The following is a 24,184-nucleotide window of genomic DNA, read 5'->3' as shown; positions in this document are numbered from 1 at the left end:
GTCATTTTGTTCAGCAGTATGGACTCTTTACCCTTTCAAAGTAGTTTAGTAAAAAATTTTTGTACCATTTCTTGCTTATTCAGCATATATTGAGTGTTCATTTGACTCAAAATATGTATTAGCCAGTGATTGTAACCATGTATTTCTGGTGCTTATATAATCTGAATGGAAAGCCTTTGTTTAACTCAAGACTGAATTGTAAGTGCATAGGGATGTAGGATGAAAATTGATTCTTGTTTTAAATATTCTGCCTAAACTAAAGCAAATGCTTTCTAAATTCACCTAACTAGCTGGTACTTGTGTTTCGGTAGGAAATTCTTCCTGGCATTTCTCCAGAAATTTACATGTTTTTCCAAATCTCAAGAGATCAAGAAAATGGGGGGAAATGTTACAATTCTTCTGTGAGAATTAAAGCTTAGCATTCAACATAGTCATTATTGGGTGCAGGAATCCACTGATTACACGTCACAAGTAGGCACAGGAGACACTGATAGGAAGTGTGTCCTGAGGACCAGATATGGAGTTTATAGAGGGGAACAGTCATGGTCTGAGCAGTCAGTCTTGGGTGCAGCTTTTGCCCTGTCTGCTAATTGGGAGTCATTCTTGCAAACAAAATAAATATTAATAAATTTACATACATAGTATATACAAACCCTAGGAAATGATGCTTTTTTTTTTTTTTTTCAAGACATAAGTTTTCTAAGCAAAATAAATCCTTAAATGGGCAGTACGACACAAGCTTCTGTGTTGTGTTGTTAACTTTTCTGAGAGAAACTGCAGTTACTTTGTTAGAGTACTAATAATGTTTCCCGGCTTTTTCTGGTACTTGAATATTCAGTATAGGCTACAGTTCTTTGTAAGCGCTTTAATGGAAGAAACGTAGAGAAGAAGTGAATGTTGTGGGATACTCTGACATAGAACCAGAAATTGATCTAAAATCAGAATTAATAAAAGCAGTATCTATTTCAGTGGTAAAACCAAATTCTGGACGGTCAAGGAAAATATCTTCATTATTAAAAAAAGAAAGTTATCTGAAGCAAAATGAACCCTAACAGCCAATCTGGAGTTATTTTTGGAAATACTTTTAACAGTTGGACCAGTTATTAGCAATGCAAAATGAAAGTTTTCTGTGTCTGGGATCAGGTTTATCAGGGCAACTAATGCTTTGTGTACTTTAAAATTTCATTGTTAAGAATAACTATTAAATGTTAAATATTTGTGGTATTTCAGTATTTTAAATGATTTTCATTTGGAATTTATTTGGTTTCAAGGTACCCTTTTAATGTTTTCTGTTATCAAATACCAGATAAAAATCATGTTTATGCTTTATTGAAATATGAATCTTGTCACAATATATTGATTCATAGTAATGATAAGCCAAGTATTTATTATATCTTTTTGTAACGAATATTAAAATGTTTAAAAGTTTTAGTGTAACCCTAATCATTACTATTCATTGTCATGATCATACCTTATTCTTTTTTCTTTAATCAGCTTTATTGAGGTATAATTCACATACCATACAATTCATCCAGGTAAAGTGTACAGTTCATTGTGTTTTAGTACATTCACAGGGTTGTGCAACCATCATCACAATCTAATTTTAGAACATTTTTGTCCCTCCTAAAGAAACCCCATACCCATTAGCAGTCAGTCCCTAATCCCCCTAGTCCTCCTCCCCAGCCCTAAGTAACCACTAATCTACTTTGTCTCTATAAATTTGCTTACTGCAAACCTTTCATATAAATGTGGATTCATACAGTATGTGGTCTTTTGTGACTGGCTTCTTTCACTTAGTATGTTTTTGAGGTTCATTCATATTGTAGCATATATCATTTATCATTAATTCATTTCCTCTTATTGCCAAATAATATTCCATCGTGTGTATATGCCACATTTTATTTACCTTTTCATCAGATGATGGGCATATGGGTTGTTTTCACATTTTGGCTATTAAGAATAATGCTACTATGAACATGCATGTTAAGTTTTTGCATGAATGTATGCTTTCATTTCTCTTGGTTATATACCAGGAATGGATGTGCTGCTATGCATATGTTAACTTTTGAAGGAACTGCCAAACTGTTTTTCAAAGTGGCTGCACCATTTTACTTCCCTCCAGCAAAGTACAGGTATTCATTTCTCTGCATCCTCACCAGTACTTGTCTCCTTTTTTGATTAGCCATCTAATCAAAAGTGTGAAGCAGCATATCTCACTGTGGTTTTGATTTTCATTTCCCTGACGGCTAATGATGTTGAGCCTATTTACATGTCCTTATTGGCTATTTGCATATCTTCTATGGAGAAATGTCCAGTTTTAAATTGAGTTATACTAGACCCTTATGAGATACCTAAGTTGAAAATATTTTCTCCCATTCTGTGAATTGTCTTTTCACTTACTTGGTGATGTCCTTTGAAGCACAAAAATTTTAATTTTGTTGAAGTCCCATTTATTTTTTTTTCCCTTTGGTACTTGTACTTTTGCTGTCCTATCTTAAGAAACCATCGCCTAAGTCAGGGTCACAAAGATTTGAATTTATGTTTTCTTCTCTTATATTTAGTTCTGTGACTCATTTTAAGTTAATCATTTGTTAAATTTTGTGTTATTCTTTTTAAAAAACATTAAAAAGGTGTTATAAAAATATGATAAAAGTGTTGTGGTTTCAGGGAAGGGTTCTGATAAATGTGCTTTCTCATTCCTGAATCCTGAAGATTATTATCTTTTGGGAATTTTAATATCTTTCTGGGAATTTGGTGCATAGCCTTCTGTGCATGGTAGTAAAGACCTATAGATAGTTTACTCTTTTGACCAGATGGTGGCAGCAGAGCTTTGATGAATGAAAATTCTCATTTTTCTAAACTTAGTATTTTATAATTATGACTCTTAATTTTTTGGCAGTAGGCTGTTAAGCACTAAGTTTAAATTTACTTTTAAGATTAAAAACTATTTAAATTTGGGCGCCTGGGTGGCTCAGTTGGTTAAGCGACTGCCTTCAGCTCAGGTCATGATCCCAGGGTCCTGGGATCAAGTCCCGCATCGGGCTCCCTGCTCTGTGGGGAGTCTGCTTCTCCCTCTCCCACTCCCCCTGCTTGTGTTCCCTCTCTCGCTGTGTCTCTCTCTGTCAAATAAATAAATAAAATCTTTAAAAAAAAAACTATTTAAATTTAGGGTTGGTTTTGTTTTTGTTTTGCCATGAGTTTATTCAGGTTTTTAGTTTATGAAGCCAGTTTGTGAAGTATGGACATGATTTGCTAGTGGTCTCCAACCTTAGGACACAGTTTTCTCATATTACTCTAATAAAGTTTTATCTACCTTTTTTTTTTTATCTCACTTCTATCCCCATGATCTTTGTGTAGACATAAAGTAATAGAGTAGCAGTCAAAATGTTGATTAACGCTAAAACTATTCTCAAGCTTACTCTTGAAATACTTTGGTAGACTTATGTTCTGATTTAGAAGACAGGTAATATGGAAGCTAGACATGTGGGTAATATTTTTTTCCTTCAATAATAAAACTGCTTTATATCATCTCAAGATTGGGCCTGAGATCTCCTTTTTAGATCTGAATATTAAACAGTAAAATTAGATGATGCTGTTATTCCTTGACAATTGTTTTCAAGATAATAGAAATAGCAAACACTTATGGAACACTTAGTGTTTGCTAGGTGCTATACTAAATGCCTTGTATGCATTGTCTTCTTTTGTTCTCACAACAGCTCTAAGTGTTATTATTTTTGCCCTGAATTTTTCAGAGAAAGAGATGGCTTTTGAGAAGTTAAATAATTTGCCTGAAGTCACACTGTTAGATGGATAAGTGTGTGGGTGTGTTCATAAGCAACTATATTGTACTATTTTATGAATGTGTTAATTTTTACAGAGGTGGTATGATACTATGTATATCACTCTGCAACTTAGTTTTTAAATTCAACAGTCTGATTTGAAGATCTGAAGCTTTTGCTGTCTGGTCAGTTTGTTTGCCTCATGAATACATACCACTTTCTGTTTGACTTAGCTGTAAGAAACAGCTTGTCCCGGAATTTCACCTAATTTTAGCTTTACTTCACTTTTCCACTAGAGGGTGTACTAAGTGTTTGACTTAATTTTTTTTTTTCCTGTTACCAAAATTATAAATAGTAATGGAGTAATTTATTATTTCTTGATATAATCAGAGAAAAATTTTATTGTGTATAACTGTTATAATAGTCTCCTTGTTTTATTTTTATACTGCAGGTTACTCATTTTTGGATCCTATGACAGAGAGGCAAATATTCATTGTACACTCGAGTTGAGCAGTGGTGTTTGGGAAGAAAAACAAAGGAGTTCTATTAAGACGGTACAGTGGATTTGCATAGTTTTACATTCTTATAAAGTTTGTTTTCTATAAGCATACCTTTAATAATGTTTCTATATTTATAGAGTTACTTCTGGTCATGTACAAATAATTTTGAACAGCTCTTATTTGTCTTGTTGCAGTACAATAGTAATAAAATGAATCACATAAAACTGATATTCAGATCACTTGCTTGCATTAGAAACCTTGTCTGATTTTCCTTCTGGAACTTTAAAATTATTTCACAGGGATGGAATTAGAAGGAAGTAATTCTAAACACCTTAGAAAGCATTCATATTGTAGCATATATCATTTAGAGCATTCTTTCATTCAGTAGATGTTTTATGAGTGCTTACTTTGTACTAGGTGCTGTGTTAGATTTGGGAAACAGTTCAAAACAAGAAAAGACCCTGTTTTTGTGGTGCTAGCATGGGGTAGAGGTTTGGCATAAGGGTTAGAGGAGAGAGGTGAACTATATGTTATAGAATGGAGGTAGAAAATGACAATAAATGGGTAAACCAAAGAAGTGAACAAGGTAATTTCCAGAGATTGACAGATACTATGAAGAAAATAGGATTATGATAGAGCAGATTCTTCAGATTTGATGATTAATAGGGAAAACCTCTAAAGAGATGACACTGGAGCAGGATGCCCCAGTTAGAATTTCAGATAAACAGTGAATAATTTTTTTAAAAGTATTTACCCAGATTTTATATGCTAAGTCTGATGACTTTACACTGGAGATGAGGCCTGAATCCTGAAGAGGAGCAAGCCACATGGAGAGTCTGGGGAAATGAGGGAGTGGAAGGCATTTCTAGCAAAGGGAGCAACAGGTGTGTGAGGGCGCATGAGTTTGAGGATAAAAAGAGCTAGTACATAGCTAGAGCATGGTATGAGAGCTAGAGAGTCACGTTTTCATCTTGTAAGGGGTTTGAATTTCATTATTTGTGGTGGGAGACTTTTAAGATGACAAGTGATATGATCTTGTGTACATTTTGCACAAAATGTTCGGCTTGTGTAGACAAAGGATTCTAGGAGGACAAGAGTAAAGCTAGAGAGAGGTCGGTTAGGAGGCATTTAGGGGAAGTGTTGGTTACTAAAACTAGGTGGTAGCTGAGAAAATAGAGAAAAGAGAATGGATTTGGGCTATACTTTTGGTATACGAAGGACTTAGAGTTCTGGTTTCTTTTCTTTCTTTAAAGGACTATTACAAGACTGAAAAAATTGTAAAGGCTTTTAAAATATTCTAAATGCTAGAATTAAACAGAAATAGTCCTTTGCTCTCAACATGGTTTAATTGGACTTGTTGAATCCTTTGGGTTCTTATATGAATAAAAATTGTCACTAGGTATTGGTTAATTTGTTTCCAAAGTGAGTTGGTAGTTTCTGAATATTCTGAATAGCAGTTTTAATAGCAATTATTTCTGTGCTTTCTTGTGTTTTGCATAAATCTAGTAGTCTATTGAAGATTTAGAGCATTTATCAAAATTGTCTACAGAATTTCTATATTAAGCCCATGAAGTTTCACAATGGAAACTTCCAGAGTTCCAGAATTTTATGGCTGAAGTAGGGGTGGGAGCGGGCGGCAGTCTATGCCCTAAAGGAACCATATCCCCCTTTTTTTAGATAATTTATTTCATTTATTAAGTATATACTGAAATATTATAGGTTTGGTGGTAATAAAATTCCAAGAGTGCTTCTTGGAACCCCCAAACCTCGCTGGAGTTACTTTTTAGTCTTTTGAAAGATAAGATCCATTTAGCACATCAATAGTTTTTTTGCAGGAATAAATTATAGTTGTATTCTTTTTTTTTTTAAAGATTTTATTTATTTATTTGACAGAGAGAGACACAGCGAGAGAGGGAACACAAGCAGGGGGAGTGGGAGAGGGAGAAGCAGGCTCCCCGCAGAGCAGGGAGCCCAATGCGGGACTCGATCCCAGGACCCTGGGATCATGACCTGAGCCAAAGGCAGTCGCTTAACCAACTGAGCCACCCAGGCGCCCTATAGTTGTATTCTTTAAAGATGTATTTAATAACTTAGATATTTAGTTGTTTCTATTACATTTAACTCTTGGTGGCAATATAGCCAGTCCTGTGATTATTATCTGTAGCTGATATTTAGGAAAACTATTTCTCTGTTATGTCTTCATTATGGTGAATAGGTATTTCTGAACTATGCTACCTATCTGTTTTTTAGTAGTAATGATGTGCTTTTGGTTTCTTGAATAACCTGTTATTCTTTGTAACATTTTAAAAAATAGTCATGGTTCTCAATTTTTAAAATAGGTCTGTAAGCATATATCCATGCTCTTGGAGAACATGACTTTTTTTTTTTTTAATCAGACCACATATGTTTTATTTTTCTGAACTCCATATTATCCGAAGGTAGAATCACATTTCTAGCATATGTACAATAGGATGTGTACTTATGTGGGATTTCTTCAGTCCCCATATTTTAGAGAAGGTACTTGAGCTCTTTCTGGAATATCTAGGTTTAGGTATATATGTCAGACTCAGTTGTATTCTAAATATCTGAGGTTGTCTATAATTCTGGTTGAGAATCTTACTTTATTTTTTAATTAATATATATATATTTTATTATTAACATATAATGTATTATTTGTTTCAGGGGTACAGATCTGTGATTCATCAGGGTTTTTTTTACTTTTTTAATGATAATGTGGTATTCTTTGGATGTTCCTTTGACCTTAAATTGCTTCTAAATTTCATAATTTCTTTATACAATAACTGTTGTGCATATCCTTACAAAAAATTGAGTAGTATGAAATTCTTTTGGAATAAATAGAGTAATTTTGATCAGGGTGGGAAAATAGGGAGGAGTAAAGCTGGAAATGGAGGATGGGCCACAGAGTTTGAATTTATGAAAGTAGTAGAGAGCTATTAAAGATTTTGAGCACAGGAATGACATGGTCAAAATAGTGGTTTTTAGGAAAGTCTCTCATTTCTTTGGTGGTTGTTCGTACCTCAGCTTTCTTTTAAGTTATGTCTCAAACAATTTGAAGCAACTCCTCAGAGGAATAAAATAACCAGTTCAGAATTACATGAATACATGAAAAAGCATTATTGTTTTATCCAGGTATGAAATGGTCATAACTTGCCATTGCTAATGGCATTTTCATTTTCCTTTATTACATTTGCAAAATATGAGATTAGACAGCTTTAATATTTTGCAGAAAAGGTTAGTAAGACTTTAATCTTGAGTTACGATTTTGGGTCTTCACATATGTCATAAATAGTTTTGGAGAAAGAATTCTAGATTACTAATTACGGTGTCAAAAATGTCAGCAGCGGTTAAGTGTCTCTAGGCATTAAATTACATATGTCTGAATTTAATAACTCTAGGGAGAAAAATTCATTGTGTTCTTTAGGGCTACATAAAAGATTGCAGGCTAGGATTTGATTATTTGCAATATATTGCAAATTGGGATAGAAAAAAAACATCATTACAAAAATAAGTATGAGAAGGTATTTGATGAGTTTAGAAGCTATCTTTATATAAATACGGTTTTCAGGCTTAAATTCGTTTTTTAAGTGTTGAGATTTATTCAGTGAAGAGAGCCACTAGTTTCAGTGCATATGTAGAATGAAAGAAACTTAATTCTTTCCATATTTTAAATGTGCCTTTGAGTCTTTAAAGCATTATAATGTATGTTATCATGTTGCTGGATAGTGGAAGATCACTAATAATAACAATAGATGAAAAGCTTTAGGGGGTGCCTGGGTGGCTCTGTCGGTTAAGCGTCTGCCTTTGGCTGGTTAAGCATCTGCCTTTGGCTCTGGTCATGATCTCAGGGTCCTGGGATCCAGCCCTGCATCAGGCTTCCTGCTCAGTGGGGAGTCTGCTTCTCTGTCTCCCTCTGCTCCTCCCCTCTGCTCCTGCTCTCTCAAATAAATAAATAAAATCTTTAAAAAAAGGGGGGGGGGTGAGGTCTAAAGCATGCCAAAGGCACAGGTCAGCCAGGTTTTGTCCTTTTTAAATGCTTTCCTGGAAGCTCCTCCCAGGGATTTCCACTTGTATCTCATTGGCTAGAACTGAGTCACTCAGTGTCCTCAACAGCAGGGAACTATGGAGAATCATTTTAGTTTTCCAACCTTTGTAGAGTAGAAGGCACGAGTAAAGGGTTATGAATGCATTTTAGGTGCCCAACCCACAGTCTTACCATAAGAAAATATTCAAATCTGTCTGAGGACTTATTTTTAAGGGACTTTTTCTTATATTGGGATATAAGCGAGTAATGGAAAAGAATATGGATTTCTTCCTGTTTTGAAATGGACAAGTAAATAGAAAGGAATCTTCTGGGTCTCTGAATGTACAGTAGATGGGCAGAAAGGAGATATTGGAATAGTCGTGTGTTCAGTATAAATAGAAGCACTTCATGTCTTCTGGAGCCCAATATACAGGTTCCGAAGGGAACTGCGGTTAAAGGCATTAGGAGATGTCATGATATTTCAGATCTGCCTGAAAGATAAAATAATAAATCCCTGATGAGCGTTCAACTGACATTTGGGGAGAATCCATGAAAGATAATTTGGAACTCTTAATCAGAATGAGTATATTCCTATCAGAGGGTTATATGGTGTCAACTGGCAACTTGAAATTGGCAGCTGCTGTAAGAAAGGCTTTAGATAGGGTCAGCCATACTGCAGATTATGAAATCAGAAGAATTCACCTCCTAGAGTCTAGAGTTTATCTCTGTTTTGACCTGAGTGGTACTTTTCCTTCTCTTCACTGCTACTTCCCAATCAAAAACCTCATTTTTTTTTTTAAAGGATCTGATTCTGAAAGATAAATAATTTATATCAGCCTTCCTCAATTTTCTTTTTAAACATACCCTTACAATTAAAAAGGCATTTGAGGAAATGAGCCTTATTTTCAAGGAACTGTAAGTATAAGAAGAGAGGCATGGGAACCAAATATATAACATGAGTTATATACTTTGCTCATATACAGAGAGCCAAAGCCTTTTGCCTAGAGGATCTATACTTGTTCTATTAAATCCCACTACTCTACAAAGACTGGACTGAGTGGTATTCTAATAATTAGAAGACAGTTTGGGAGTGGTGGTAGTGGAATCAGAGGCAGGGAGAGCTCTGAAACTGTAGGGAGATGAGATCTGAATGGAAGGACGACCTTTATAATAAGATGAGCCATGCTCAACTGCCTAAGATTGAGCCTGATTCAGAGGCTATCTGCCTTATTATAGAGCCCAGTGAGTCTCCCTATACTTTCAGAGTAAAGGTTGGGGCAACTGAATCCAGGAAACACTTGGTAGAGGGCACATGATCAGTTGGAACAAAGTACAATATATAGGAAACGCATTCCCTATCTAATATTACAGTGCTAAACAAGCATATAGAAGAAATGGAAACAGTAAATGCATTTCAACTTTCACAAAGTTTTTGATGAAGAACTATACGAAAGGTTCCTAAATCATTTCTTTAGCAGGAGAATGTTTTGTTACAAATAGAGCTGCCTTAAGAACAAAGATGACCAGGTATAATATCCTGAGTGATTGAGTCTAGGACTTTGATCAGTTTTCACAAATGATCTGAAACTGCACTGTCCAATAGAAATAAAATGTACACCATTTAGGTGATTTTAAATTTTCTTGTAGCCACATTTTAAAAAGCAAAAATAAATGAGTAAACTTAATTTTAGTAATGTTTTATTTGACCAATATACCCAAAACATTATTATTTCAACATGTGATCAACATAAAAAATGAGGAGGTTTTTTTTTTCCCCCCTTTTAAAGTCTTTGAAATCTGGTGCATATTTTACAATTACAACACATCACAGTTCATCCTAACCACATTTCAAGTGCTCAGTAGCCACATGTGGCTAGTAGCTCCTATACTGGGCAGCACAGACCAAAAAGAAGGATGTACAATATAATATTCAGATTTGCACGTGGCACGAAACTTTTCTAAGATGCTCTAAGTTAAGAGGAACAAAATGAAGAAAAAGCTCGTAGGACAATTACATAAGAATTCGAATCTATGCTTAAAATATATGAGATCTAGTATCCTTAAAGAAATAAATATGTCTTTGTGCCTCCAAACAAGAAATTTCAGCTTTTCATGATAGTGTCACAAAATGAATACACTTACTTAAAAACCATAAAATTCTCACACAACTAATTATTTGTGCATTTCTGGTTTCTATAATACAAGAAATTTATGAGAGCTTGATAATGTGGGGAGAGAGAAGTAAAATTAATATGGCAGTGAGATAGCCATATATAGATAAATGAATGGGGAAAAGTTAGTGATCTTCAGCTGAAAATACAAAGGTGGGTGAATGATTAATGGAAGCATATAAACACAAAAAGTGAACAGTAGGATGACCAACAAATATACTGAGCAAGGAACTGGATCTGTAGGGCAATGAAGATAAATCTTATGTCCCTGATGGTTGATGATCAGATGATATAAATGCTAAAAGAAAGATACTTAAAAGGTCTTCGACAATTCTGCACACTACATACTTGCTGGTATAGACTTCATGGGGAGACAAATATGCTATGTGTACTGCACCTAGAAGACACCCTGGTATGTTCCATTTGTTCAGTTGATCTCCTAGGAGGGTGAGAGGAGGATAAGTGATCATTTTGAGATGCAAATATGATCCTTCAGTTGCCTCCTTAAATTTCTCAGTGGTTTCGTGTCGCTCCCAGAACGAGGACAAATTCTTTGATGTGCCCCACAAAGCACTCCCTGGCCTGGCCTCTATTTCTCCAGTCTTCTCTTCTACGCTCCTGTTTGGCTTTAGCTGTGCTATCTTTCACTCCTTCACACTTACCATAGTCTGTCTACTACACAGCTTTTGAACATGTGCACCCTTCCCCCAACTCCCTTTACCACATGTATACCTGTACCTATCCCATTCTTCAGGTCTATGTGGCAACCCTTAGCTTGATCACCCTTAGATACATTATTGGGCCTGACCCCTGCACCATGTCATGACAGGGTTGACCTCTGCTGGCAATTTTCCCAGGGCTTTAATATCAGTTGACTCTCAGCTGGGTTTGACCAATGTGAAGTTCTGATGGGAAATAGAAGGGGACTGGGGAAGCCGGGGTATTCTTCCTGTTCCCCTCTGCCTTGGGAACAAATATTTTTGGCAGCTGCTATCTCTCCTCCAGGGCTCCATGCTTCTGCTAGGACAGGCCCACTATGTTTCCTGCTTATGCTGGGTGCTCTAGCCCCTGGCCTGTACTAATACCAATTCCTCCCCTCTGTTTTTCCAGCCTAACGTTGGTAGTGACCTGTGACTTTTGCTAGTATCTGAGTCGCTCCACTCTCTCCTGTTTGGTTTTCAGTTCTGTCACTGGGTAGCCATTCCCCTGTTTTGAAGGACCTCTGTTTCAAATACTAAGGTGTTTTCTCTTTCCTTATCAGACCCTGGCTGATACATCAACCAATCATCATTCCTCTAGAAAACTTTGCCTACTGAGCATAAGACACCTTGGGAATATTTTTTTTAAGATATTTATTTATTTATTTAACTTTGCCTAGTGAGCATAAGACACCTTGGGAATATATTTTTAAGATATTTATTAATTATTTATTATTTATTTATTAGAGCGAGAGAGCGTGTGCACGAGCAGAGGGAGGGGCAGAGGGAAAGGGAGAAGCAGACTCCCCCCAAGCAGGTAGCCTTATGCGGGACTCAATCCCAGGACTCTGGGATCATGACCTGAGCCAAAGGCAGATGCTTAACCAACTGAGCCACCCAGGCGTCCTGGGAATATTTCTCATAGTTGGGAATTCATACTTATATTTCTATGATAATTTGATAGGTGTAATCTTCACCAGTGTGTTTCTTTACCGCAGACACTGTGATTGTTTTTGCTGATAGCACTTGGCATTTAATGGGTATTCAGTAAATGTTTCTGGGAATATTGAAAATGACTGACTAGCCTTGAGCCTCCATTTACCCTCAGCCTTTTTTCTTTTAGACTTCTAGGTTTCAGCAAGACTTAGTCACAAAATGAGATTTACTGATAAAAGCCTGGTTTTAATATATTTTTTAAAGATTTTATTTATTTGTCAGAGAGAGCACAAGCAGGGGAAGCGGAAGGCAGAGGGAGAAGCAGGCTCCCCACTGAGCAAGGAGCCCGATGTGGGACTCAATCCTAGGATCCCACTGTCATGACCCGAGCCAAAGGCAGATGCTTAACCGACTGAACCACCCAACCGTCCCAAAAGCCTGGTTTTTACAGTAAGGGTTTTAGTTTACAAATATGGTACATAATGGAATAATGGCATTATTAAAAACATTAGAAGAACTTCTTACTCTATGTGTATAGTCAGTAACCTAAATAAAATGACTGTGATCCAAAATTTTACTTGTCTTATTTCCCTTTTGGTTTTGGAGAGTTTTAGAAGTCTTGCTGAATGATAGCTATCCAGATCTGTCTACAATTTATTGAATATACATACAAAGAGTCAAAAAGAGTTCCTAAAGAACATCTGAGACAGACAAATTATAAATACATTAGGCTAGATGCTTCAGAGCTGGCATTTTGGTGTGTTTGCTTAAGGCCAGATGCCTTGCAGATAGCATTTTGGTGTTCCTATTTAACCATTTGCCATTTACAGTCTTAATCTTATCAAAAGGAAGAAAAAGATTAGAGCAAATAAAGCTTTTTTGAAAATGCCAGTTTTTATGAAAACTCTGGTTTAATTCAATTTGATAATATTTGTGAATACAGTAGGGACTCAGTGGAATTTTAACCATATGTAATGTTCTATAATTTGGCTTCTTAAATAAGCTAAATGCCTTTTAAGCTTTAGTAGTAAATCCTATGCAGCATTTCCACTCTTGAAGTTCATCTTGGTTAAAAATGAGGGATGCAGTTCTCTGTTTCATAGTTTCTTAGTGTGTTTAATATGATTGTGAAATACTGTGAAAAGAGTAGGAACTTAGGTTAAAATATAGAAACATCAACTCTCCAATCCGTGTAAGGCGCTGTCTGAATATGAAAAAGAAGCTGAGGGGCGCCTGGGTGGCTCAATCGGTAAAGCGTCTGCCTTCAGCTCAGTTCCTGAGATCAAGCCCCGTGTGAAGCCCAGCTTTGGGCTCCCTGCTCAGTGGGGAGCCTGCTTCTCCCTCTCCTTCTGCTACTCCCCTTGCTTGTCCTCTCTCTTTCTCTCTCTGTCAAATAAATAAATAAAATCTTTAAAAAAAAAAAAAAAGAAGAAACCTAATATGAGGTATAAGCAACGAGAGTATGATCTTTCTTTCAAGGAAGATAAGCAGTGAGGAAGTAAGATCAGCAGTATGGTGAGCATCAGTATTATAGTTAACATTTAAATGCTCTAAGAGAGTTTCAGAACCAAATACTATGGAGGGGAGGTAGCATTCTTTTAGGAAAACCAGGAAAGAATAGGAGGTGACTTTTGAGCCAAGCTTCCCGGGTATATGTAGTATTTTGAGATGGTAGGGAGGGCATTTCAAGGTGGAGGACATGAGTTAAAAACCAAATAAAGAATGAGAATGTTTGAGTATGTTTCGGATATGTGTTGTCCGGGTTGATAAAGAATATGGTAGGGTAGGAAGATTATACAAAACAACAAGAAAAAGGTTGGACCGTATTACAGAAGTGCTTTAAATACCAGATTAAGAAGTTTGGCTGTTACTCTCCAAGACAGTAGGAGTTATGGAAGCTTTTAGAATGAAAGTGATCTCATCAGAATCTTGGTTAAAGGCATACTTGGCTCTGAATTCGAGTCTTAGCTAGGTCACTTATTGATAGCATGATCTTAGTCAATGTCTTCAAACCCATCTCCACAAGCACTTTATTCCCCTATAAAATGGGACTGATAGTGCTTCACATGGATGTAGGAGGGATAAATGAAATCTCTATCTTAAAATGTTCAGTATCTGGCATACAGTATGTAGTAATTAATAACTTCACTACATCTGGCAGCAAATGGATAAAGTCAAGGATGATTTGACAAGGGAAGGATGTGAAATAGTAGGGGTCAGGGACAAGGAAAGTCTGAACCAGAATGTGGGCAATGAAAGTGGAGAACAGAATCGATGTGGCTTGGATACCACTGGAAATGTGGGGTTTGGGGAGAGTGAAAGAGGAAGCCAGAAGGACTGGAGCCTGAGGCGGCAGGAAGAAGAGAAAGAAGATCTCATTCCGGACATGTCGGGTTTGAGGTACAGTGGTTATCAAAGGCCGATCTAGAGATGGGATTTTGTTCATGTGCCTCTTTGATCTACTGTTTTTTGTTTTTATACATCTGATGCTGTTATTTAAGGTCTTGACATCTAGTAAGTTGAACACTTTGGTTGGGGTTATATGCTCTGTTTTTAGGTCTCTTTTTCAAATAGGATAAAGAGAAGCAGAATGGTTTCACAAGAAAGTAGTAAGAATCTAAATATTTTTTAAAAGAGCTTTTGAAAACAAGTTAAGAAAATAATATTAATAAAACTTAAACACTGTTTTTGAATTCTGTTCCTCAGGACCCTCCTATCTGCTATGGTCTGAGTAATACTCATCCACTCGGTCCATATTTTGTCATGAACTAAAGCACCCTACTGAGGCACAGTAGCAGCTCCCCACAGAAAGCCACTTAGCCAAATAGCTCATTTCCCAAGTCATACCCTCGGATGCAGGTTGCAGAACGAGGAAATAAACAATGAGAAAAGTGTTGAGTGTTACCAGAGATCCTGCAGTAGCGTAAACCTCCCTGTCCACATGTGTTCAGTCTCATAGTCGTTAGGAGCAGTAACAAGATCTGAGCACTTTCTTGTGCCAGTCATGATGGTAAGACTGCATCCAGCAACCGTGTAATTCTCTTAGCAGCCTCATAAGAATAGGCATGCTTGTCATCTCCATTTTATATGGGAGGAAACTGAGACACGCAGAGAGAAAGTAACTTACCCAGATCCCCCAGCCTAGCAAGTGGTGAAGACGGTCTGCACACCCAGGTAGTGTGACTCCAGAGCTGGCGTTCTTAATTACTGTACCATCCCACCAGTGGTGGGTTCAGATCTGGGCTCTTTGATTCTAGTTCTGTGCCTGTAGGACAAGTTATTTCCTAGTCTCTAAAATAGAGATAATAGTAACAGTACAAGGGTTAAATATCAGTGAAACACTTGGCACAGTATCTGGCCTGTAATAACTATAATAGTAACTATTATCATCAAACTTGACCTAAATGCCACCTCCTTTGCTCCTGTGTTTTTAGTGCTGACATTTTATATATCCTTTTAAATCCTTCCTATAACACGGTGAGGAGGACAGGGAAATAGCTTCTTCAGTCATGTGATAGTGTTTTTTGTTTGTTTTTTAAGACTTAGCGGGCCAAATAGTGACTTTTAAGAACATCAGCAATTTAAAAAAAAATCAAGTTTAGTAAGGGCTCTTATAAGAAGAATGGAGATCAGCCAGCTGCTGCCCATCTCACATGAGGATTAAAACATGGACAAGCATTTAAATTTCAGGAAGGTTTAAGATAAATTAAGAACTTCATAGGAATAAACAGTGTTAGTGTCATAGCATAGAAAAAAAGCCTAGATATCTGTCATTAATAGCATAGTTTTAGAACATTTAGAAAGTAGTAGTATATGGGACTAACCTGAGATCTCTAGCACTGACTTTTTCATTTTACTGTAAATGTGAAGTTCTGTCATTTACTAATTGAAGTTACTTTCAGATGAATAGACTAAAAGTAAAACTAGGCTGAAGGTTTTGTTCGTATCTTCAAACGGGCAAAGGCAAAGGGCAGCAACAACCACACTTCACTCCTATGTCCTGTTAACAGTCAGTCTTTTTTAGTATTTCCATAAGGTGCTGTGTATTTCTCCACATAAATATTGAACATGACCTGATCAAAGTGGGTTTAGGACAGCTGTGTTTCTCATTTGTAAGCATGTTAATTTACATTGATACTGAATCAGACTAGACAAATAAGTGGTTATATTGAAAGCTGCTTATATATAAACAGTATGCTCTATACTGGAAAAGATAAGAATGTTTTATTAATCATTGTAAATAAGACTACTTCTGGGTAACTCATTATATTTCTTTAAAGGTTATCAAGTGACTCGTAGTATGGACAGATGGCTCACTTTCTAAATGAATGATGTGTGAATTATCTTTCATAAATCGATCAACACTGAATGTTATTAGAAGTCTAAGTGGGAAGCCATTGAGCATAAGGAAGCATAGGTATCATGAGGCAGAATTTTAATTTCTGTGTGATATACTCGTGTGAAATTTGAGCAAATGCATATTTAACAATTAAATCAGTTTCTGTAAGATAAAAATGATGTTTGGAAATTGGTATGAGCTATATTTTTTGCCCATATAAAAGAAATTCAGAAAGCTATAAAGAAAACCGTGGAAAGCCAACCATAATCCCACTACCCAGGGAGACCACTGTTAACTTTTTAGAAGAACTTTATAAACACAAGCATATACATACTATTCACAGGTTATGTTCATGGTTCCTTAAAAATGAGATCATGTCTTTTATAACCTGCCTTTTTTCCTACTTAACAATATACCGAGGGCCTATTTTTATTTCCATATACATGTGTTATTGTTTTTATTTCTGCCTGATACTCCACTGTGTGACATATTTTATTTAACCAATCACTTATTAATGAACATGTAGACTTTCCCATTTTTTGATGTTGTAAAGAAATCTGTAATGTCAGTGTGAATATATTCATGTACATCCATTGTTTAAGTCATGGTTTGGCATACTTTTTCTATAAAAAGCCAGACAGGTTTTGCAAGTCAGATAGTCATAGTCACAACTACTCAACTCTGCTATTCTAACTCTAAAGCCCCTAGAGACAATACATAAATGAGTGTGGCTCTTTTCCAGTAAAACTTATTTAAAAAATAGTCCACAGGTTACAGTTTGTTGACCCTTGATCCAAATGATTCTTTGGTCAGAGACTGTGCAGAAGTAAGAGGCTCTTTGTACATATTTCACAGTTGCATTCCAGCTAGAATAAGGTCTTTAGATTGTATCAGTGTTAATTTTCTGACTTTGATAATTGTACTGTGGTTATAAGAAAATGTCCTTGTTAAGAAACACACTCAAATATTTAGGGGTAAAGGAGGCATTATGTCTGCAATTTATTTTCAGATGGTTCAGAAAAAATATGCAGAGAGAGACCCAAATGTGGCAAAATGTTAACAACTGGGAAGTCTGAATTCAGGATAAAATGGAAATCCTTTGTACTATCTTTGCATCTTTTCCATAAGTTTGAAATTATTTCAAGATAAAATAATCTGTCTCTAAAACTCTTTAATACTTCCTTAGTAAGATATAAATCCCCTACCAAAGTACAGTGATAGTATATGAAGCCAGGGGTAGACTTGGTGATCCAGAATCAGAGCTATTTGACAAAGAAATTTAAAAGGGCAACAATGTTCCATTCTGTTGTTTCCATAATAACCTCAGACTTTGCATACTTTTCAGAGCTTTTTATTTCACTGGAGTGGTTGTATAAAATTTAGTTTCAAATCAGAGCATTAATGGAGACTTCAATCAGATTTAAAAAGAGAGAGAAGAAACTTAAGTGGATTGTAAGGTAGTTATTTTGATATGATTACTTTGATCATTTTTAATTTTTATTCTTTAGATCTCTTAGGTCAGTTTTGTATAATGGACTTCACTTTTTCAGCATATTTCTGTATCTTTGTTGTCTCTTAGATGAGGCCACCAAAGGATGCGGTTCTAATTTACCATCTAATTGCTTTAGAGACCAGGTTATCAGAGAAGTGTCCAAGCTGGCATTCTGTTTTGAAGATTGAGGGGCCTCACTGTATTTTCACTCCCGAAAGGAGTCTTCCTGTTCCGCCTGAGAGGCAATGGAAGTGCCTGGATTGTGCCAATCATTTATTCCTGTAGTTTCTTTAATTTTGACAACCAGTGTGGTAGACATTAGTATCCCCTTTATACACATAAGACCCACGGTGGCTAAATCACTTGTCTGAGATCACAGAACTAGTAAACATTAGAGCCCAGATTCAAACCCAGCGCTGAATACAAGCCATCCCAGACATTTCAGTTTTTCTTCAAAAAGGAATTTTGAATCTGCCCTAGTGCTGAGGAGGGGCTGATTCCAGTGTTAGTTTGTTTTGTTAACTATCCATTAAAAGCTGATCACTGAAAATTGAGGCATTCTACTGAAAAACTATTTACATGTAAAACTCCAAGTGAGAACATTTAGGTTTTGTTCACTGTACTATTCAAATATGCCCCTTTAAAAACGTCTTTAAAAAATAATTTTTGTCGGGCACCTGGGTGGCTCAGTTGGTTAAGCGACTGCCTTCGGCTCAGGTCATGATCCTGGAGTCCCAGGATCGAGTCCCGCATCGGGCTCCCTGCTCGGCAGGGAGTCTGCTTCTCCCTCTGACCCTCCTCCCTCTCATGCTCTCTGTCTCTCATTCTCTCTTTCTCAAATAAATAAATAAAATCTTTAAAAATAATAATAATAATAATAATTTTTGTCATCATTTGGGACAGGGGGTATGAAAACTTCTGCAGTAGCGCTTCTTTACCTGACAGGTTCTTTTTCATTTATCTGGCTTATGAGTTTAAAAACTGTTCTAATTTAAACCTTTATGAAGTAAACTTTAACGACCTGTCTTTGGAAAGTTCTGTGGGAGTTGATAGTAATTTTTATGCCAAGATATATGCCATATTTGTTTCCAGAATTATACCTTCTATGAAAAAGACAATACGATTAGGTATAAATTGTGAATCCTTGGGACGCCTGGGTGGCTCAGTCGTTAAATTGTGAATCCTCTTTGCTCATACAAGACAGTTTCAGAAAAGACTGCTAACGAATACGGTACTTCCTCTTTCCTGTTAGATGGTGGTGGACCTGAATAGAAGGTGGCTGAGAATGTACTTGGGTCCTTGGAAGTGCACACACAGTTACCCAGTAGTTGAGGGTCCCATGGAGTATTTCAGTTTGTATCTTCTGTGTTGTCAAACCTGCCTGTGCTTAAAAGGGGGTTGGACTGATACAGAATGACCTTTCAGAGACTTAATATTTTCTTTCTTTTCACATGTGCCCATTTTCATTCTAGAACCTAGAAATTGTTTTATTAATTTCTCAGAATTATAATTTATTGAAATGTGCTTTATGAGCAGCTGTTTAGTAATAGTACTCTAGTTCTAGCTCTGTCGCTTCAGAATTGAGCCAAATGTTACTTGTGTTACTTTACACTCAAGTGTGTTTGTGTGTTGAGGGGAGAGAAAGGGAGAAGGAAGAGTGGGGGAGAAGGAGAGAGAATGGCTGTGAACAGGAGCATATGCTTTTCCTTGTGGTGGGATTGTCACTTATGGTTATAATTTTTAAAAGTGATGGGTGGTAAAATATGAAATCTGGCCCAAGATCTTCAACAGCAGGTTGTTGCTGCTTCTAATTGAGATGGACGGTAAGCTGTTGGTTCCTAGCCTGGCAGTAATTTGTGCTCTGTAACCATAAGCAAATTGGTCTGACATCTGGTATTCAAGGAAATGACCAGAATGTTACACCTCTGCCACATTTTGTGCTGAGTATGTTGTTTCTCTGGCATACAGCTCAGTAACTTAATATAAAAGTTCTAGTTTTAGAAATCCTGAACTCTCAATTGAAATTCAGAGTTCAGGGATAAATCTTCAGTAATGTAATCATAATTGCCTAGATCCCTGATATTCAGAATTCAATTTCCAAGCCCCAAAGCAAGCCAAGTAAAGGTAATCTCTACAATGGCCCATCAGAAATAGGGATTTTTAGTCACCTTCTGAAATTAGAGTTTGAGCTACTTTGACCAAAGGATCTGTATTATATTCTCATGAACACAGTGTCCAAATTTTGTAAACTCAGGTGGCTTTCTGACAGAAAAATTTGCTGCATTACTAGAATAGTTTCTGAAGACAACTTTTAAAATTTGCACAATCCCAGAAGATCCAAGGTATTTAGTTGGCATAAACAAATAGTTCTACTTTCAGGCATGTATCTTCAAAAACTTCAATTTATAAGCTAATTGTTTTTAGAATCTCTGTACTTGTTATTCTAATTCTATCCCTGCTTAGGATGTGTACCCAACCAGAGGGCCCTTCAAGAAGAATAGGAATTAGGAAGCCAGGCCTAACCCTAGGTGGTGGCAGATTTTTAAAGGAGGGCAAAGCAGGTCAAATCTCTGTCATGTGTGAGGAAGTAGGTGAAGCTAGAGACCTCACATGGTAGAGAAGAGTCCTGGAGGAGGACGAGAGGTTAGAGGCATTGACAGAGACATCCCACATCAGTTGCTATCCAGGCTCTTAGCCAGTCTGCAGAAACTCATCAGATAGTTGAAAGAGTGTATGCTTTCAGTTTTTAAAAAATGTAGGCAACAAAACCACTGCAGATCAACACAGTAATAGTTGAATACTGCAGTGAGTAGGGAATGCCCTTCTAAAAAATGTTTAATGATGGGAACAGAACTATGTAGATGGCTCCTTCTTCAAAGGCCACCTCTTGTAAAGCTAGATTCTGCCACTTAGCTGTCTCCTGTCAACACGCTTCTCAAAAAAGAAAGCTCCTATAGGAAGCCCTTCCATTGTTCCAGACCATCACTGCCCTGATGTAATCCACTCTCTGCCCATCTGGAAAGAGCCAAATTAAGTGTAGTTTGTCTTCCTTGTTTAATCTTGTTGTCCTGGGTCTTTGGTGGCTGGCTCAGGGCCCTTACCCCCTGCATAGGAAAGGGAAGGAAGGGAGAAAGGGGAATTAAGTTTCAACCTGCCCAGGTAGGTGGGAAAGAAGTAGTCCGCAGACCTTTCCCCTTGGATCCTGGCCCCTGCAGCCAGGCAAGCAACACCGCTAGGCTGAGCTTGCCCGGAAACTTTGAGCTAACACTTGTGTTGCCCAAGTCAGACCTGTTTCTGTGCTTCTCACCATTTTGTCCATTACATGTAGGCATTTTCCTTTGTAACTACCCACTAGGGAGTCTGTCAGAGCAATCACTCTGAGTCACAAGTTGCTCATCTCAACGGCAGATTGCCCTGAGAAAACAACAACTATATGATTTTATTTTTAGAGCCTCAGTCTTCATTTAGCAATTGATGAAGTGCCTCTTTCTCAGCATTCACATTTTGGTTAAGTAAATAAAATGTATCCATGGGAGAATTCTGTTTCCAAACTCCTTCGGTTTGTGTTTTATGGCCTTGGCTTTTAGGTTTAGAGTACTTGAACTTCGGAAATTTGGATAATCTACATCAGTGACGTATAAAAGGAGAAGTACTTAATGGTTTACAAACATATGTATCTTTTTGAAACATTTGACTTTTTAGATTTCTTTTTTTTTTTCTTTAAGGGAAAAAAACCCTTCCCCTTTTTGTGCTAGTATTTGTGAAATTGGGCATTTTTTTAAAGGGGCTTGAATGGACCAGTGTGGATTAAATATTATTCACATTCAAGTTTGCAGTCACATTATAGTATTAATTAGCACATCAAAATGCTTCTTATACCATAGTTACTTTGAGTATCTTGGGCATAAAATTGGTGGTGGAATTGATATTCTTCTTCTTACTTTGGAAAGGTCTTTTGGTTGAATGAACCAAGATTCCCTCGCTCTTCATGTAGACAGAGCTTGTCAAAGAGCTGTAATACTAAACTTCCTTCATTTTTTCAAATATGCCTAGCTGTCATCTCCTCCCTTCAAATTTACTGCTCTCGTTGTTAGACACATTGCCTGCACTCCTGACCTGGCCTGATAAACTACTAATCTGTCAAGTGTCAAATTAAATTTGCTTTTTTAGGAATGCCTTCCTTGCTTTCTAGTTAATTAGGTGACTCCTATTAAATGGCATATGTAGTATTGTAATTATTTGTTCTACCTACCTATTCTGTCTGCTTCCATGAGGGCAGGGAAGCCCATCTGTGTTGTTCACAGCTAAACCTCTAGGCCCAGTGCCTAAGCATTTGAATGAGTGAGTGAGTCAGTTGGTGCATTTCTTCCCATTACCTTTCTTCCTTGGTAGCTTTGCTGTAGGTTTTGTTAAATATGTGTTTCTTAGATCAACATTGATTTTTCTGAAAGTGTTACACCACTTCATTTTGAGAAGAGGAGTTATAGAATACACCGATGTGTCTGAAGATCATGAGCATGTTTTTAAATTGTAATATAATGAGAATTCTGGTAGAAAAGGTATTGGTTTACATCATGGACCAGGAAGACTGGGAATGGTTATTTGCACTTAAAAGGCTGCTGATAAAAGTTCCATTATATACTGGCGTTGTGTACATATGTATACAGATTGTTGTGCCATTTCTCCCATCCCTGCCCCGCTACTCTACTAAAAAAGCTGGGAAATAGTTCTCAGGATGTCTTTTTCAGAAACGTATTTGATGAAAAAATACTCAAAAGTATACCTGGTCATAGTAATTTAGGGTCTTTCACTTAGTGATCCTTTTTCTTGCACGTCTGGGTTTTTGTTTTTTTGTTTTTTTTCCTCAATGTTAAAAGCTTGTATAGGAGAGAACAGTTTGTAAAAGAGCTATATTGATGTGTTATTAAAATATATCCTTTTCTTATCCATTGTATAGAATTATGTGCGTGTTAGGAAGGGATTAAAAAATCAATATGTTGTTTTCCCCCAATGTGAAAATACAGCATCCCAGCTGGGTCCAAGAAAGGCTAAAAGGATGTCAGAGTATGAGAGCTCTTAAAGGCTATCTCGGTGTTTTTACTAAATTGCTCTCCCCAAGATAGATGCACATACAGCTAGAATTTTTTAACCTGTGTCTGACATTATTGGCAAAGTTAAATGCAGGCTGTCTGCAATCTTGTATGTATTGACTTGTGATTCAGCGCATGTAATTGCTGTTTTAGTTAGTATGTGTCAGCAGTTCTTGGCAATTGATAAACTTTTTTTTGTATGTAATTCAGAAAATACTAGAAATAATATTTCTACTCCATTAAAATCTACTTTTTGGTTTTAACAAAATTCAGGCCAGTTGACACAGGCTAAGCCACACAGAAAACACCACATCCAACTTTTATGATGTATTTGTAGCTTTCCAGTTGAATAAATATAACACTTTGAGTTTAATGAGATATTGTCTCTGACTGTCTCTTAACACAGTACCTGTTAAGTTAGAGCTTATTTGAAACAGATTTGTACCCAAACTAGCTAAAGCAAGAAAGAGGTACTTTTTTGGTGTTGCACGGATGCCACAGGCCGATGCGAGGGCCACTGTTCATCGTTCTGTGGGTTAGACTCTGCTTAGCTTTTAGCAGGAGTGTGGCTAGGCCTTAGAAACAAACTGGAACCAGAAACTAAACTACTGTCAGGCCTCCCTTTCCTCTCTGCTCCTGGCTATTTATATGCCTTAATCTTCACTCTGCGGACTGGTTTTGTTTCCCAGTTCATAAGAAGATACCAGATGCCTACAACTAGACTTATGTTTATCCCATTCAAGGAATCTCTGAATCTGATGAATTCCTACCATCCAGAAAAGAACTCTGATTGGTCCAGTTTGGGTCATGGTCTGGACCATGTAAGGAGGCAGAGCAGTGGAACCATGTTATATAAGTCTGGCTGTTCCCACCTTAACCATACTGGGAATTAGAGAGTTGCAGAGATAGACCCAGAGCAGGGGAGAACATGACAAACATTAGTGTCTGTTTTACTAAGCACATAGTAAGTGTTTAATATGTACTAACCTACTAATTTCTTCTTTCTCTTATATCAGCCATGCCACAAAATACAGGTTTAAGGAACATATTTATAACAAATAGATATTAATAGAGGTTTGCAAACTATATACATTTATTGCAAAATGATATATTGTAGGACTTTTTCTCTATTAGATA

The 24,184-nt window shown here is 36.7% G+C and overlaps 1 protein-coding gene across 1 annotated transcript in view; it reads left to right on the top strand.

Moving 5' to 3' along the window:
• The window catches only part of PDZD8 (PDZ domain containing 8), an 80,044-nt gene that overhangs the window by 37,277 nt on the left and 18,583 nt on the right, over positions 1-24,184 (top strand). The window contains exon 3 of the mRNA XM_035029904.1: positions 4,231-4,333. Within this exon, the coding sequence (XP_034885795.1) occupies positions 4,231-4,333 (103 nt within the window). The remainder of the gene's footprint in view (positions 1-4,230; positions 4,334-24,184) is intronic.

The sequence above is a fragment of the Mirounga leonina genome, unplaced genomic scaffold (genome assembly GCF_011800145.1).
Source record: "Mirounga leonina isolate KUSES-001 unplaced genomic scaffold, KU_Mleo_1.0 Mir_114, whole genome shotgun sequence".
NCBI lineage: Eukaryota > Metazoa > Chordata > Mammalia > Carnivora > Phocidae > Mirounga > Mirounga leonina.
The sequence above is the reverse complement of the archived record's forward strand: the minus strand, read 5'-3'. Positions and strand labels throughout refer to the sequence as shown.